Source organism: Macaca thibetana, chromosome 17 (genome assembly GCF_024542745.1).
Source record: "Macaca thibetana thibetana isolate TM-01 chromosome 17, ASM2454274v1, whole genome shotgun sequence".
In the NCBI taxonomy this organism is placed as follows: domain Eukaryota; kingdom Metazoa; phylum Chordata; class Mammalia; order Primates; family Cercopithecidae; genus Macaca; species Macaca thibetana.
The window spans coordinates 80,332,034-80,349,784 of NC_065594.1; the positions used below are offsets into that span (position 1 = coordinate 80,332,034).

The 17,751-nt window shown below is 46.3% G+C and overlaps 1 protein-coding gene across 3 annotated transcripts in view; it reads left to right on the forward strand.

Annotated features, from left to right (window-relative positions):
- The window catches only part of PCCA (propionyl-CoA carboxylase subunit alpha), a 438,112-nt gene extending 420,361 nt beyond the window's left edge, over positions 1-17,751 (forward strand). For all 3 annotated transcript variants that reach the window (XM_050765975.1, XM_050765974.1, XM_050765976.1), the window contains 3 exons: positions 3,337-3,477; positions 15,006-15,083; positions 17,419-17,751. In XM_050765975.1, the coding sequence (XP_050621932.1) occupies positions 3,337-3,477; positions 15,006-15,083; positions 17,419-17,487 (288 nt within the window). In that variant the 3' untranslated portion in view covers positions 17,488-17,751. The remainder of the gene's footprint in view (positions 1-3,336; positions 3,478-15,005; positions 15,084-17,418) is intronic.

A 17,751-nucleotide genomic window follows, 5' to 3' on the forward strand; every position in this document is an offset into this window, starting at 1 on the left:
CATGGAAGAGCTGCGTGTCAATTTTAAAAACAATCCCACTGGAGTGTCTTATCATTGTCCAGCTCTTGTGGCTTTCTTCCTGACCCTTTCATGTCAGCTGTGACTCTTCTTTCTTCTAAATTTTTGGGAGAAATTTTCTTGTTAGACATGATTTCACACTGCAGAAGCCATAAAATTAATTTGCTTAGAGACCAGGGCTGGGGTCACTTTTCCATCACTGGGTCATTAGATAACACCTAATTCCCTCCCATTACTGTCGTGTGTGGGTTGAGGAGTCCCACCGGGCCAAGTCCAGAGAGCACCTGTTCTGTTCTCACTTATATGGTGAGCTGTTTTCCAAGAACGTTGTTTTCATTTGGCTGTGTGGTGTGGAGAGCGCCTTCCTGAACCAGCTCAGTGCAGGAGTGACGTTCCACGCACTGACCAGCCCTGAGCTCATTGGAGCGGACCATCTTCCGGCTCCGTGGCAGCCCAGCCCCACCCACAGGCAGCTGCCTGTCACCCAAGCTGGCATTTTCCTCACCCTACCCAGGCAGCGGGAAAACCTGGCTGCTGCTGGGATCCTGCTACTCCGTCCTGTTCACGAGCCTTCAGAGTCTTCGATTCCTGCCCTCGGACATCAACTTTGTGATTTATCGGCTTGAAAACAACCACAAAAACTTAAAATCAAAACTCTCTAGGGGAGTTTCGCACAACCGCTGAGGAATAGTTAAATGCCCACGGTGAAACCGAGCTTGTACCCTGCGGTCCAGGTAGGGGCGCGTTCCTGAAGTCGCACAAAACATTGGCTGCTCTGTGCCCCCGAAGAATCCAGAGACGCCAATAAATAGCAGTTTTGATCATCAGCTTGGAAGGTCCTGGTGTACATTCTTAAATGACTTCTTTTCTGGGGCATCAAAAAGCTTTTACAGTTCTCGCCAGGCAGTTCATTCTGATGGACCCATGTGCTGCACCCTGCTTGGGCCCCATCCCGGCACGCGCCCCGTGCGGCACAGCACAGGCCAGCTGAGAGGTTGTTTTAAGAAGGCGTGTTTGTGTGGTACACTCACGGGGTCAGGACAACATCAAAGGTAATCTTAAAAAGAGACTCTCTCTCTGCCTTCTCTTTTTATATTCAGAAAGGTCATTTCTAAACCAACTATTTGCACCAAGGCCTCTCTGGAGGAGTTTACCCCGTTGTTATTTTTACTTGCTATTACAATAAGTCACTTATCCCCCAAACAGATTTAAGAACAATAAACAAATACAAAAGGAAAAGGAACATCTCATCAGTAACAAAGACTGCATCTGAAGGCATTGAGTTTGTGACTCTTTTACATCTCCTTCCAAGCAAAGCAGGAGTCCTACAGAGAAAGGAATCCGAAAGATGAAAATTATAAAAATAGTAAAAGGATCCAGTGTTAGTCAGAATCTTGTAATTTCTGGGGAGAAATGAAGCTAAATACAGTCTTAGCACTTTGTTCATATGCAGGCTGATCTGTGATATAACTAAACTTAGTTCTGGAGTATATCCACTGTGGTGAAATGTGGTATAAATCATATTCTCAATGTATGAAGATACTTTTCCTGGATTTAGGCTTCACATTTTGAAGTCGAATTCTGCAAAACAAGAAAAAAAATAGATCTGTGTGCTACACTGAAAACTGAACGAGGCACGTTGCAAATCAGTCGTATAGAAGGCGCAGCTCAGGGCGATACCAACTACAAAAGTAACTTTTTTTGTTGAGTCTGATGCCTCTAGTGATGTTGGATTTTTTCCCTTATGGCAGACAGCACAGATACAAAAACTGCAATTTGGTCCAATTATAGTCCCCTCTGTCCCTCCACACCCTCCCCCATTGATTTAATGAAGGACTTGGAGGTACAATTCATCACTGATAAATAGTCCCTCTGCCCAGAATGTTTGTTAGACTGACAGCAGCGTGCACTCTCCTCGCTTTTTCCCTCACCACTTATGACTCAGATGAATTTTAATAGGAGCAAAAAGCTTTTATTTGCACTGTAATTTCACTTAAGGATCATATCCTTCAGAAACTGGCAGACGCTTCTATGCCTTGATTGCAAAACACACACTCAGGAGTAAAGAAACACGCAAAAGATGTTATTATTCAACCTGTCACAGTGTCGCAAATCCACTTGGAACTTTGGCCATCAAAGCTCTCCCCCCACCCTTTCCAGTAGGCCCTGTGAAGAGGCACTTACAGATTCCCGCCATCCCCATACAGAATTAAAGGGGGAATTATATTTTGTTTTTGCATCCCTGCCATCATGATGCCCACAGGAGGCTTTGAGTTACAGCAGGTTGTTTTTTTGTTTTTTGTTTGGTTTTTTTTTTTTTGAAGAAAATGGAGCTGTCTCACTGCTGCTTCTTTCTTACCCAAGAGAAATCAGACCTGGTAGGGATCCAGAACCTTCGGGTGGCGGTTCCAATTTCACCGAGAGACACTTCCTCAAACCATTTTATCATTTTTCTGTTTGGATAGACCAAATTGTGGCTCATAGATTTATTCACGGACAGGATAGGAATTCTCTTTTTTTGAAATGTTCTGCTTCACTGAACTGCCCTGAATACGCCCGGTTATTTGAGAGCCACCTACAGAAGGTGCCGTGAATATACCTGTCTGTGTGTATTTTCCATCAGTGTTTATAACATCTTGATGTTATTGTCTCTTAGTGCAGAAGGCATTCTCATTATCTTGCGTCTTTTCCTAACCATCTTGTTACATCAGAAAGACGATGTAGTGCCTTTAAGAAAAGCCAGCTTTTTTAGTCATGAATATAGCAGTTTTTGTCACTGAAAAAATGGAATTTCAAATACTATGTTGCCCAAAATGAACACTGAACCCCATTGTCTTAACTTACTGATACGTAGCACAGCCGCTCTTGGAGGGCTGTGGGAAGCTGCAACAGCCATCTGCTGCCATCTACTGGCGCCTGTCCACACGTCACCTCCTCCATCCCTGGGGCCTGCCCAGCTCACGGGATTTTCCTTGATGGGGATAAGTTTGTAGGCGGTGAAGGGAATACAAGTAAAATTCTCAGTTTTCTTTATAACGTTTTGAGATGTTTTTCTTAAAGATATAGGATGATATTTATCAATGATTAATATTAATAACTGGAATAGTCCTTATTTCAAGATATTTCTGAAATAACTAGCTCACAATATATGACAGGAACAAATATATTTTGATGTGTACAGCAATTGAGAACCATTTGAATTTAAGGATGTTACTGTAATTCGAATTTAAAAGCTAAAAATTGATTTAGAATGGATGTTACTTTTGAGGAAAAGTTCATTTGAACTCATTTATGGTTTCATTTTATTTTTCCCTTCAGTACAAGGTGAATATCTTAACCAAACTCGCCGCAGAATTGAACAAATTTATGCTGGAAAAAGTGACCGAGGACACAAGCAGTGTTCTGCGTTCCCCAATGCCCGGAGTGGTGGTGGCCGTCTCTGTCAAGCCTGGAGACACGGTAAGGGCTGTGTGTGTCTCTGCAGGACATGCTGGTCTCAGACTCCCCCTCCAGAACGATAGCTAACGGACAGCACGATTCAGCTCTTTGCAGTTCTTTCTTAACTGACCTCCAGCAAACAGCAAAGTCGATTTTGTGTGTTGTCAACCTGTTTCACGTTTGCATTAGGTTTGTGCCAGGACCCTCAGCACTTCCCCTCCCAAATGATCTGGGAGTGGAGAGAAAGGCGGCCAGATTCATTCTGTCGTTTTGCAAATGCAGTGTTTTGGGAAGTATTTGCCCTAAAAGTACTCTCTAGTATGCTGTGCTCAAAGCGTCCATGAAGATAGTCATGCCAGGGAATAAGACTCTGATGAGGAACTTTTTGCCTGATTTTCTTGGAACAAATGTCTAACTGGGAAGAAGAGCGGAGGAAAGGTGAATTCTGCAATCTGTGCAGTACCAGAGCACTTCCGTTAGTTGGTAAATGAAATGTAGCATCACAGTTTGAAGTTTCTCATCTTGATCTTGTGACATTAAAGCACAAATCAAAGCTGTATTATTTCCTCGAGGTAACCACTATGGATGAATTGGTAGGATGCACACATTTTCTTAGAACGTGGATAGAAATCTCTACTGATGAGCAGCAGAAGTGAAAAGAAAACAATTTAGGAGGCACCCGGAAGGTTTCCAGGGACACTGAAATACTTGCATTTTTATTCACGTGCAGGAAAATAGCAGCCAGACGTGACTGTCTCCTGTCTCTCATGGATGAGGTGCTGATTCCATTTTGTATCTCAGGTCACTGGGGCTTACATTTTAATGCCTCCTGATTTCTCAATTAGTATAGATAAAATATCCGCTTAATACTGAGGAAAACATCAGTAGTTGGCATTGGCTTCTAGAAAAATATTTGCCATAAATGTGAATATTAAGAAAACATGATCAGTTTTAGTTGTTCGAATGATCAGCCCTGAAACTAATATGCGAGGTTAGAAAAACGACTTAAAGTTTGCTTTACTTGGTGATACAGAAATAGAACTATCCGCCTTTTCAGAAAGGCGTGAGAGAGGCTGCGTGGCTGCGCGTTGCTCTTTGCTCTGAAAGCGTCGACTGCTGGAAGAAAGCCCTCTTTAAGACTGTCTAATGCCCACGGGTTAAGGATTTGGGAGAGGCTGTGAGAAAAATTACGTGTATGTGTGTGTGGTGTGTAAAATTCAGGGAGAGCATCTTCCGTCTCCAGAATTAGGGTCATCAGAGGATCGTCTCTTGGCCTTGACATAAAGAATTGTTCACTTGCACATGACATTATCAGAGCTGTCAGTGGAATCTTCTAGTGCTAGATATGTAGGTTGGTAAACAATGTAAGGGTTTTGTTTTGTTTCATTTTTCTTAAGTTTTTTACTGGAAGTCATATAGTCTGCATACTGCCAGCCTGAGCTTGTCACTCCTAATTATGTGGCTTTAATTATAAAATCGTGTGTGCATGTGTGTGTGTGTTGTGTGTGTGTTTCAAGTAAATGTTTTCCTTAAATCCTCTTCTAACACCTGAATCCAAACCGCAGTGGAGGGAGGGAGGGCAGGGAGGAGGGAGACCGCTCCTGCCTCAAGCCTGGAGGGCAAGAGGGTGAGACTGCAGCCCTGGCCCATCAGCCCAGCGGCCCTCAAGGAGGCTGCTCAGAGGCAGGAAACGGGGCACTCCCAAGGCCAGATGAGCGCAGCCTTCTGGTTTCTTAACAGCTGCTGGCTCCTGATCTGACTTTTCCCACATACAGAAAGGGTCTGGCCTTTGTACATTCCATTTCCTGGTTGATAATTGAATGTAGAAAAGCAAGGCATTTCGTAAATGGGAACAATGTGATATCAGTCCTCGGTTCATTGATGTAGCTCAGATATTAAAAACACCCACCAATAATTAAATGTGTGTACTCATTAAGAATGGTTTGAGAACTAACTGTTAAAAATACATTACTGCAGAGCAATGGGGCCAGTATTTTATGCATTCCTTTAAAGTCAGAGTACCTGAGGGGCACACGTAGTGAACAGGCTCAGGACCTCGGGATCTGTCAGCGTGCTCCTAAGTTCTGTTTGCGGGGCCTGCTCAGGTGGGGTGTATACTTGCTTTTATTTGTCTGTTTTGGTACTTGCAGAACTTCCTTTCATATTCTGTGCCATTGTGTTTTGATGAAACAGTCTTTTCACTTGAATTACTGCTTGTGAAAAATGTCCCAAACCACTAATACCGAAACCCAGTGCAGCCCGAGAAGTTTCATCGCCGGCTCTTAGAACAACTTCTGTAGTTAAATTCTGCTTATTGTAATTAAAACACAAGAAGCTTCCTTGGACCAGAGGCACGGCACTTACTTGAGGCCATTGTGAGAAAACACTACTTGTCATGTTGAAGGTTTGCGGTTTTAAATGATTTTAACACCGCGGGGGCATGTTGTGAGCCCCGCCCCCCGCACTAACAATAGCCGAAGGAGGTTCCCCTTTTATGGCTGGGAAGATAATGGAGTCAATCTCCTTAGTGTATTTTCAAGGAAAATAAGGACCCAAAAACAGCTAAGGGCCTTACAAGTATTCTGTTTTTCTCTGAAATGTTACTTTTCATTTTTTAAATTCCAGTAATCTATCATGTTTCTGTTTAGCTGAAGTAAAACTTGACCAATCTTAGAATGGTGGGCCTGGCAATAAGTTCTAAAAAAGTGTCACATAAATCGTAATTAACAAATCTGTTTTGTGAAGTAAACAATTTGAACACAGTTTAAAAACCTCAGGAAGAAGAGATGTGGGATGGCTGTTGAGAAGTAATGAATCCACCTGGGGGACTTGATGTGCCAAGGCCTGTGAACTGATTCATTGGAAACACCCTGCCCTAAACACAGAAGCTGTGTTTTATTTGAAGGGTTTCTGTAGGGTTCACACAGCGAAAGTTCCTGAGAACTTTGTCAGTGTCTATTATATACTGTTTAACATTAGATGTGGCAGGTCACATTTGAAATGATTGTGTAATAGTTTTTTTGAACACGTGGCGAGAGGATCTTAATACACAGTAAAATGCAGGTAACCAAACAAATCAATAAGAAAGTACAGTGGATGATTAAAGTCAGGAATCACTAATATAATTTAGGAAACAACTCATAGAATAAATCTTATGTGCCTTTCTATATGCCTTCTGAAAATGTTTCTGCAGTAACTCATTTCAGTTTGAAAACAAACCTGTTTTCTTAGACACGTAACACTGTTGTAAACTGGGAGCATTTCTGTAATCAAAGTTAGCATGACTCAACTGTTTCAACCTTCTATCTTTATGATACTCTTGAACAGAAATGTTAAAAATATATATATTTTCAGAATAATGGTAGAATACATTTTTCCATATGTTAAATTAGACTTATAGCTGCTGAATGTATTGCATAATTTTCACTTTGAAGTATAAAGTCATGATAAGCACATTCACTTTGTTAGCCTTTTGATATCAGAAACAAAACAACCCCATAAGATAGTCACCCAAGGAGGCGTTTTAATATTGCATTTAGTTAAGATCCTTTCAAGTAATGTTTGTATTCTGCAGTCATCGCAGATTTGCATCAAAAATACTCATTTAATACACCAAACAATTAAATGAGGAACGAACCGTAAGCTGGCTACTCATCTGCATTTCTTTTTTTCTTAAGGATTAGTGAAACCAGGTGAAAGAATAGACTGAAATTAAATACCTGTTGCTGCTTTCTCTTGCGAATTAGCCCATTCAATATCAGCTAGACGTGGGGATATTTTGGTGGAGCTGAGAAGATCCACCTCGTGATGGAACTGACCTTCAGCGGGGCAGTGAGGCGTTTAGGGTTGCTCCTCTGTGAATGCCTTAAAGGCAAGAAACAGCCACTGTACCGTGTGCCGGTGAGAGCATCACACTGGTGAGCGTTGTAGCAACACCACTTACACTTCTCCCCGATTGTTTCCTCCTCGCACGTGCTGCTTTGACAGGCGGGCTCCCACGCAGGTAGCAGTCAGGGCCACAAGACACAGACAGGCACCCCATCCCATCTCAGAGTATGATGTCCACACCTCCCCTCTGTCTCTAAGCCTCATGCAGCTGAGCTTATAGCCGACCATGGAGAACTGGCAAACTTGGCGAGATACCTTTATTTTTTATTTTTTATTTCTTAAAGAAACAAGGTTTGAAAATGTCATAAGCTTCTCAAGTATCCTAACGAGAAGGCAGGGCTAGGCGCTCTGGACGCGCGTCTGCCTGGCGCGAGTTGCGCTGGTGTGCCCCATGCAGCCCAGGCTCGCTCGCTGCATCTTTCCCTGGCAGAGGGACCGGCCTAGCTGCGTCACAGCCTTTCCAGGTTCTGGATGCCTCGATTTACAGTCATAAAATAATTGTAATAATTACATTTATACATTTTATAGCAATGGTTATTCAAGCAGTTGGACAGGATGCCAGTTTTCACCCAAACCTCAGATTGTATCTCACAGCACGCACACAGAGATCCATGCTTTCGTTAACATTTTAAAACTTTAAAATGATGAAATGCTGCAAACATGCAGAAAATTACAGAGAAGAATCCAACAAGCACTCCTGTGCCCGCTGTTCACCATTTCCACGTGTTTCAAGTTGTATTTGACAACGAAACATTACACATAAAATGAACTTCCCCGCAGCAAGCTCCTCCACCCCATTCCTGTCCTGTCTTCAGAGGTACCGACGCCCCCAGGATTTGGCCTTTTAATCTTTTCCAGATAACGTTTATTTTTAAATGTGAAGAGTTGGTTTTTGTTGGAGGTAACAATGTGGGGATTTTGACAGTTTACTGTACTCAATTATCAATGTAAAATAAACCATGTTTACGCAGGGCGGTATATTCAGTGTTGTCGGAGGGTCTTCTCCAAGCTTGGCGTGTGACTTTATGTTTCAGGAGTGACCTGCTTGGGAGTACAAGGTGTGTTGTCTTTGTTTTCAACCTTTTTGTAAGTGACCATTCTCAGCCTTACCAAGATTTAAACTTTTTCTCACTCTTTTAATAAAAATAAAAGTTTACAAAAAAATCATTCTTTCACAGAGCCTTTCCAGTAGCATGCTTTACAAAGGTAGACGACCCCGGCTAATTTCCAAGGTGTTGTCAATGACATCAGTTTTCACTAGTTCTCTGTGTAACTACAGGCTTTGGCTCTGATTTTGAGCTAACTTGGGCAGTAGGCAGTCATATTTTTCTTCATTTTAAGAAATTTTGAAAGAAACTGGACTTGTTTTATATTGGCCACAAGTCTTTACCCTTGCCCTTAGCCCCTCAAGTGCTGCCCAGTTCTGGGGAGCTCCACTCGAGAGAAAAGGGGAGCACCGTGCAGACGGCATGTGTGCCTGAAGTCCCAAGCCAGCATGGGGCTGAACGGGTGGCCCCTGGGTTCCCGCGCCCTCCAGAGTGAGGCCGCTCGTGCATGGGCCATTAAAGGAGCCTTCAGCCAGAGAAAGGGCTGGGCGCCCATCTCCTGCCGCCTGGTCTCTCTTTGTAATTTGATGATGATTCCATCCTTGCTGAAATACTGCAGTCTCCCGTGGCCGCCTCCCCACCTCGCTTTACATGAAGATGTTGGGATGTGAATACACTTTTCTTCAGGAAATATCACGGGATATTTGCCAGCCTGTCTTATCATCTCAGAGGAAGTTGCTATTAATATAATCAGATGCAAGCAGTGCCTTTTCACTCAATGTGAGATGCCTTTTCTTGTGACTGTTAACTCAATCTTTCTTCAGATCTAAGGGCCCTAAAATATGTGGCATTCAGGCACCTGTGTTCAAGTAGAGCAGCCTTTACTAATGAAATGGAGGGACTTTCACGTTTGTGGCGCAGTCAGCAGGGCTGATATTGATCGTGTTTTTCCCGTGGCCCGTACTGCAGAAGGGGGAACTGCAGCGGGCTGGTAAGCCCTCCAAGCCTTCTGTCTAATTTGGCAGAAAAACACAGAACATAGAACAACAAAAGAATCCTCTTTTTCCATAAAAATTCTTCCTGCCACCCAGCCTTCTTCCCCAAAAAGGGGACTTAATTTTTCAGCTGCACACACAGTGATTCTGTGCTCACTCTTGCATTGAAACAGTTGCTGTCTGAACAGGCAGGAAACAGTTTTCTTTTAATTGCCGAAATCATTCGGAAGTGCTTCATGCCCTGCTTCTGTACAGCAGATGCTGTGCATTAATTGGCCGCGTAGAAGTGACCCAGGGTTCCTTGCAGCGGGCCCAATTTTAGGCAGAGGGTTTAAATAGCTTATTTATTATTTTGTATAATCTGGCGTACATTGTGTGCTCCTGCACGTGTCGTATTTCATGGTCTGCAGTTTCTAATGTCATGTGGGTTTCAAAACCTGTGTTTCTCTGGTAATGTACTAGCAGCAGGTAAGCTCAAAATACCATCCATCAGGAGCTAATTTTTTATCCAGACACTGCAATGACTGATGAACCTGTCTTTTGTGTGAATGTTTAGCACAGTGGAAAGCCATATGCCACTGGCACCGCTTCCTCCGCATTCCTTACAGTTGCTGGAGAGTGGGCTTCCTGGGGGGCGGGGGGACTCGATGCTGTGTACGTCCCCTGGCCTCTATTTCAACGATAACGCATTTAAAACAGCCCTGGGCTTGGGCAACAAAAAGAGGATGAGGCTGTCTTAAAGGAGACCTGACTCCCTCGTCATTTTCTTTATCAGAAATACAACTGCACACTCTTAATAGGGAACCTTGTTTTGTTACTCCCCGTCTGTTCCAAACAGACCTCAGCCCATTAGAAGGGCCTCCCTTGTGTGGGAGACCACAGCTGTTACTGTAAATCTCATCCACTCACTGTATCACCCCCATTTTGTGGCTCTGAAGGATGAAATTGAGAAATGGAATACTGTGCAGTCATCCCTTACATCTCCAATTTTAGGCCTTTGCCATCATTTTCATGCTTTTATTCCAAATCAAATGACATTAGTGAGCTACACCACCTTCTGATGGATATCTGGTATTGAGCACCGCTTTCAAGTCTGTGCTTGTGGGGGCTTCCTTTTATGTTTGGTGGTCTTTTTTCCCCCTTTCTCTTCTCTTTTTCTTCCTGCACTTTCTTTGAGCGTTCTTAGTGGTCATGGCAGTTTGCAGTTTGAATGATCCGCGTTGCCAAATGTGTCCCCGTCTTAGCATGTTTTCTGAGAAGGGGGCATGTGCGGGAGAAGGGTCTCTGTCTTTTAATCTTTGTGGAAGGAGTGAAGAGAACTTGGTAGAAGGATATTGGGGGCTTTAATCAGAAATAAGAAGTGGTTTAAATCATTAGCACAACAAAGCATACTATAAGCTTGAAGATAAAAGTCTCTGGGGAAAGAGTCCTCTGAAAATAAATGGAACTTGAGAGATTTCCATATCATTTATAACTTCCCTTAATTACCCTTGGAAGACTTGCCAGGAAAACTGGAAAATTGGCAGCCTATATCCATTAGAGTCATTTTGCCGACCATGGCAAGCAGCTGGCTTTACGGGATTTGATTCCCATCACTCACAAGTCATCATCAGCTGGAGGTGTCTGCGCTCTTCAGCACAGAGCAATGCTGGCGACACTCGGCCCCGCGACAGGCGAAAATCTGCTGACTAAATGGGCCGAGGTTCCTCTCAAGCCTCGTTTGGGGCAAGGCCGACTCCCGCTTAATGAGTGCCGCTCTGATAATCGGATGCGAATGCGAACCTTGACCTCGTGTCAAAGGAGAGGACGCAGTAAGCTGGCTGAAAGATACAGGATCGAGGCCTCCAAACTTTACACCAATTAGACAGGGAGTGGGGAAACACATCAGGCCCACTAGGTTCATCAAAAAGACTTGCGAGGCTTGTGACCATTTTGTAAGCCCAACACTGGAGACATCCTGTCACAATCATTAAGTCTTGATCAGATGATTCACAAAACTGTTGGAGAAGTGTGCGCACACATCCTGCAGGAACGGGCCCCGCACCCGGGGGCGTCGGAGAGACACAGCACGTTGGAGGGCCCTCTCTGTGCACCCAGTTACTGCCTGGCTTCCCAGGCACCCCGGGCCATCCGGAAGGTGTTGCTTCCATTGGGCCCACTGCCCAGCTCCCTGGTGTGCGCTGCGTGTACCCTGCGGTGTGCGGCACATTCTGTAAGAGCCAGCGTGGCTGGGAGCAGGGCTCCAAAGCCCTAGGGTGAGAGCCCCTGCTCCCAGGAGCCGAGTGAGAGCATTTTGCTATTGCTGGAAGGAGCCCAGCTGGATGCTCACCCATCCCTGGAGCACACCTCGAGTGCCAGCCTCTTCCCACAGACTGGGGCAGGTGTAGTTTGTGTTTCCATTGCAATATTCTTTCACATTTGGTTTGTACCATATTTGGTTCTCCAGCTCGATTTTTTCCAAAGGATGAAACAAGTTGAAATTCAATTAAGTTCACGTGTGTGTGGGTGTGGGGGGTGTGTGTGTGTGTGTGTGTTGGGGTAGAACATGATTCTGTTGAACAAGATGTATCTCACTATTTTGTTAGGGCATCAAGGAAGTTTTTAAGCACCATCTCTTAGGGATGAATTAGTGAAAATGGTCTCCAAAACAGATGGTGCAAAGTTAATAGAGAAGTTTGTTACTTAGTTTTTCATTTACAGCTAAATAATCTAGGCCGGGCACAGTGGCTCACATCTGTAACCCCAGCACTTTGGGAGGCCAACGTGGGTGGATCACTTGAGGTCAGGAGTTTGAGACCAGCCTGGCCAAAGTGGTGATACCCTATCTGTACTAAAAATACAAAAATTAGCTGGGTGTGGTGGTGCATGCCTATAATTCCAGCTACTCAGGAGGCTGAGGCAGGAGAATCGCTTGAACCTGGGAGGTGGAGGTTGCAGTGAGCTGAGATCGTGCCACTGCACTCCAGCCTGGGCGACAGACCGAGACTCTCTAAAACAGATGATAGATTAGATAGAGCTAAATAATCTAAGTAGACTAGTAGGCACCGTGAGAGGAGCTAGGGAGGGAAACCGGAGTGAAAGGTGGATGGAGCAGGGAGGATCTAATTCTATGATTTGGTGCTGTGCTTGGATGGGGCAGAAGGTGGGATCGCTTCAGTGGGGACACGCTTTCTCTAAAGTCCTTTGAATTGAATTGCCGGACTCTCACAATCAGAGGGAAGGACTGTTTGAATTTCAGGCCTCCCCGCTTTTCCTGATTGTCTCAGGCTAAATCCGAGGTTTTATTCTGATGAACAATTGGGGACCCAGCACTTGGGGTTACCTGTGCGTTACCTCTTTGCAAACTGCCCACATTAGAAGCACAGAGCCAGTCAGAAAGATGGTCAGTGGCAGCCACAGCAGAGCCCCTTAAGCTCCTGTCCACCACCCGCTTGCTCCCAGGCCCTGGCAGAGCCCAGAGTAGAGCTGTAACGGGGTCAGATTGGCCTTTGCCCCTGGCGTGACCTTTGGAAATCCCCAGGCCACATTTCTTCATATTTGCAGTTTAGTTGCTAACTCGCTCACTTGAAGATCCTGTAAAACAGAAGCAGGAGCTGTCTGCCTGTCTGGCCCGCAGATTCCGAGCAATGGGATGGGAGGGGACGAGTGGCAGAAGGGCACACCTGCTGGCAGAGAGGGCAGGGGCTGTGCCACCCATGTGAAGCCAGTGTGCATGGCGGGGGGACAGGGCTCTGGCCAGTCCTGGGCCCTCAGATGCCTGCAGAGGAAGGGCTGGGTGGGTGTGTGGGAGGCCGGCATGCAGTCCCCAGGGAGCTCCTCCACCTGGAGAGAGCACGGGGCCCAGAGCGGGAGGGTGGATTCCTCATTTTTGGATGGCATTTCTACTATGTTCTGTTGAGTCTCGGATCCATTTCCCAGAGAGCCCCCAGTCCTGTTGCCTGAGTGCTCAGTCCTGGGTCAGAGTGGATCGCAGTGAGTCCAGCTTCTAAGAGGACACAGCCAAGCTTCCAGGGTCCCCTGTGTGGAGCTGGCTGGCAGGTGCGCTGCAGTGAACCGGACTTGCTCCTGGCTTCCCTGGTCTCTGCCTGCCTTTGAAGAGAGAAAAAAGGCTCTAAAATGCCGACTGGAGGGAGCGACTGCATTGTCTCTGCGCCGCCCCTCCTGTGCCCTGCAAACAGCCTTCGAGGCCGACTCTTCGCTCTCCCTGGAATGCAGATGCCAGGTGAAAATGAATCAAAAAGGGCAGCGCGGGCAGTGCTTCCAGGCCCAGCTCCTCAGCGCGGTGTCTCCTCCATGCCAGCGCCGAAGCCTTGGCATCATCTCTCTTGCTATATTTCTGTGCCAGGAAAAAGCAGCCCACCACCTGAACAGCAGAGGAAAAGAGTACATCGGGGTCGGGCGCTCCAGAGTGCCAGCAGGACAGCTTGCGCCACACGGGGGGCCCAGAGGGGGACTTGGAGATCATCTGGGGATTTCAGGAAAGAACATTCTCTAGGCGCTTCTGCGGCATTGGACGAATACGGCCACAGTGGTGTGAAGGGCCAGGAGCCCCATGCCAGGACACCTACCCATCCCACATAGCCATTGCCCTAGGAACTTGGACTTGCCCGTTTCAAAGACTGGGAGGCCCTTTTTCACAAAAGCAGAAGAGAAACCTGGCCGGCTCAGGATGCTGACCCATCTAGGCAGAGCGGAGCGAGCCCACAGCATGGTTTTCAGCTGCAGCTAACTCCTGCAGGGAAGCCTCAGGCTTAACCCCAGTGGGCTTACACCCAGCTCAGCCTGGCTTCCCTGCAGAATGAAAGGCAAGCTCTGAACGCAGTCTGAGCAAGGGCCCGTGGGCGCTCCCAGTCTCCTAGCGTGGAGAGCGTATAGCTCTGGAAGTCATTCCCGTGTCGGGAGGGGCTTTCCGGAAGCTGCCTTGTGCCTCGTTGTGGGTACTCGTGGGTACCCGCTGTGTCTTGCAGAGGATGGGACCAGTGGTCCTCATGGCGCCAGGCCTGAGCTGTTCCCAGCTCCCCGGGACTGTAGACAGAAATGTGTGTATTTGGTGGGGCTTTTTTTTTTTTTTTTTTTTTTTTTTGGGGTAACAGCTATAGTGAGATGTTAAAATGTACAATTCAGTGGTTTCAGTCAATTCAGACTTCTGTAGCTGTCACCACAATCAATTTTGGAACTTTTTGTATCTCGAAAGAAACCCTGTACCCTTCAGCAGTGACTCCCCTTCCCTCTTCAACCCCAGGCAACCTTGAGTCTGTCTGTAGAGATCTGCCTATCTGGACATTTCAGGCAAGTGGAAAACATTCCCATTTCCCAGCAGCTCTGTTAGTGGCAGAGCCAGACTCAGAGATCCCCAGGGCAGGCCCCACAGCCAGGGCCCCCAGTTCTCCAGGGCCAGGGCTTTTTTTCCAACAAGGACTTTATGAGAGAGAGAATGGTGTTTCTTTACTGTTCCTAAAGATGAGCTCGGAATAGGAAACTAATTAGAGATTGTTGCTGCTGTTCATAGGCACATATTTTGGGGCATTTGACAAAGAATTTCTTAATGGCTTCATTCCTAAGCGTTATTGCAAAATTAGAATGCTTTTAAAACTTTGCCCTTTTTAAAATTTGTTTCCAGGTAGCAGAAGGTCAAGAAATTTGTGTGATTGAAGCCATGAAAATGCAGAATAGTATGACAGCTGGGAAAACTGGCACGGTAAGTCCCCAAGTCCCCATCAGCCCAGGCTGGCCTTGTGATGGAGGAACACCCACCTTTGAATCATGGGTGGTTTGACTGGAAAGGGCCACAGAGGCACCCTCTGCCTCTCGCTCCTACAGAGGACATTAGGATTGGGAGCTTTTGCCTTTCTGCCCTGATGCGTCCCTGCCTCGTGGAGAGCGTGCCTTCCAAAAAACTCTGTGCATTATGTTCAGGTAGTCAGAGAACAATTGTTCTTCACCTTAATGTCTTTCAAATTAAGGGGTCTTTAATTTTTAATGTTTACATCTGTCTTGGAGGCAGTTAGTTATCTGAGACTTAGGTGACACAGCAGGAAACGGTTTTACAGATTGCAAAAATTAATGTAACTCTTCAAGACAATTTCTCTACAAAGAGAACAATTCAGTTGCAGATCAAGAGGAGCCGAAACCCCATGTACATGTGGGACTTAATTATTTAGGGAGAAAAAAAGAATATCTATTAGTACTGAAATTCATTAATAGTGAAACTCAAGTGTATTTTTTTTTCTTGAAGAAAACAGAAAAGTCCTTTTAAGCAATAACTTCATTATTCTTCCTGTGACTAAAAAGACGAAAAAGATGCCATTAGTGGGTAAAGGGTCCCTTTCTGAGGGCCGTTCTGGTTTGGAAGTGTCTCATGGTGGAGCATGATCGGAAGCGCAAGGCTGGCCGTGTTTTGCATGTGGCCGTGCCTTGGGGACATCAGGTGCAAAGAGAGATCCATCAGTTCCTAACCAGGTTTGCATCAGAGAGAGACACAACCTGTCTCATGCCCTGTCACTGCAGAAGGCAATGAAACGGATTCTCAGAGAAGGGGCAGCAGGGATGTCATGCCTGGTCCCGGCTGGGAGAACAGAGGCCCAGGTGGATGCCAGGGGCTCCTGAGCCCAGCCAGCCAGTCTGGAGGGGTGTGGACGGCTGCCCCGTGTTGGTGGGGTATGGAGAGTAGAATGGCATGATTTGGTATTTTAAGGAATTCTTTCTAAATTACTTTTTTTTAAAAGTGAACAAGAAAATGTTGGTTTCTGTTCGTATAAAAATTTGTATCCGTTCTTCGGGATTTAACATTTGTGCTGCCCTAGCGTCATGACATCCATTGCGATGAGAACTTGGCCTAGTTGTGGGGGACCGAGAACGTGTGTCCGCCGCATGCCAAGGGCCCTGTGCTGCGGGTCTGAGGTGCTGATGCAGAAATGAACTTGGCCTCAGTTCCCCGAAGGGGTGTGGTTCCATGCGTTAGTGGGCTTCCTGTCCTCGTGGCCTAGGTCTCCCTCAGCCCTCCTGCTTGGAGCCGCCTTGTGCATTGTGTTCACCTCTCCCCATCCCCAGGCCTCTCGGTTCCAATCCAGCCGGGAAGAGCAGAAGTGGCCCGAAGCCCCTGTGCAAAGTAGCAGGCCCTGGTTTCTACCTGCGAGGCCACTTTTCCTCCCAGAGAAAAAGTTCACAAAGGAAACAGATTCTCTACTCCGGTCGTCGCAGCACCACTAGCGCTGCGTCCTCTAGTAGGGCTGCTAAATGGAGGCAGGAGCATCGTGGAAAGCAGCCTCTTCAGTCCAAGTAGCGTCTGCAGTGGCCGATTAGCTCTAGCCCATTGTTCATTTTCAGGCCCAAGCAAGAGCCTCCAAGAAGTCAAATGACTGTCTCTTCCCCACCTTAACCCCCTCCTTGCTAATTTTAAGTCGGAACCCAAATTTGGGAAAGCAAAACTTGATAAAGATTGACTGAAACCGGCAGGACAAAAAGGCACAGTTCCACACACCCATGGTGCCGGAAAGGACGACGGCACAGCCCCCCTGCCAAGGATTCCATTTCCCTTCAGAAGGAAGGTGCCGCCCAGGCTAGGGAGGTCCTCCTCTTACTCAGCGGCTGATCTGACTGTCGTGTATGTTGTTCCTTTTTTTCTTTTACACTAAATGTTCCATTAATTCTCAGAGAACATTTCCACAACCTGAAACCATAGAGAGGGAGGCTAGGGGTTAGAACTCACCAGGCAGTGAAGAGCCCGCCTAGACCTGAGGGTGTCCAGCGCGAGGAGCCGGAGTGCACAAGTGCCCCGGAGAGCAGCCCTCAGACCAGCCACTGTGAGGGTGCCGAGGACAGAGGAGACGGGAGAGGGAGGGGTGAGCCACAGCCACCATGGCGCCCCCCTGTTCACCAGGGTCCCTTAGCTGGGCTCTGGTGGGGTGGCGTGTGCCTGTGCTGCTGGGCCTGCAGGACTGTGTATTTCTAGAAATGGATTAGGAGCCTGCTGCCTCCTGGTTCTGGTTACTAATTCTTACTCTCCCCTCCCCCTGCATTTTTTAAAATTCAAGGTGAAATCTGTGCACTGTCAAGCTGGAGACACAGTTGGAGAAGGGGATCTGCTCGTGGAGCTGGAATGAAGGATTTATAACCTTTCAGTCATCACCCAATTTAATTAGCCATTTGTGTGATGCTTTGACACACAATTGATTCAAGCATTTTACAGGAACACCCCTGTGCAGCTACGTTTACGTCGTCATTTATTCCAGAGTCAAGACCAATATTCTGCCAAAAAATCACCAATGGAAATTTTCACTGATATAAATACTTGTACATATGATTTGTACTTCTGTGAGATTTCCTAGTATCAAAATTAAATCAATCAAACTGATCATTTGTCTAAA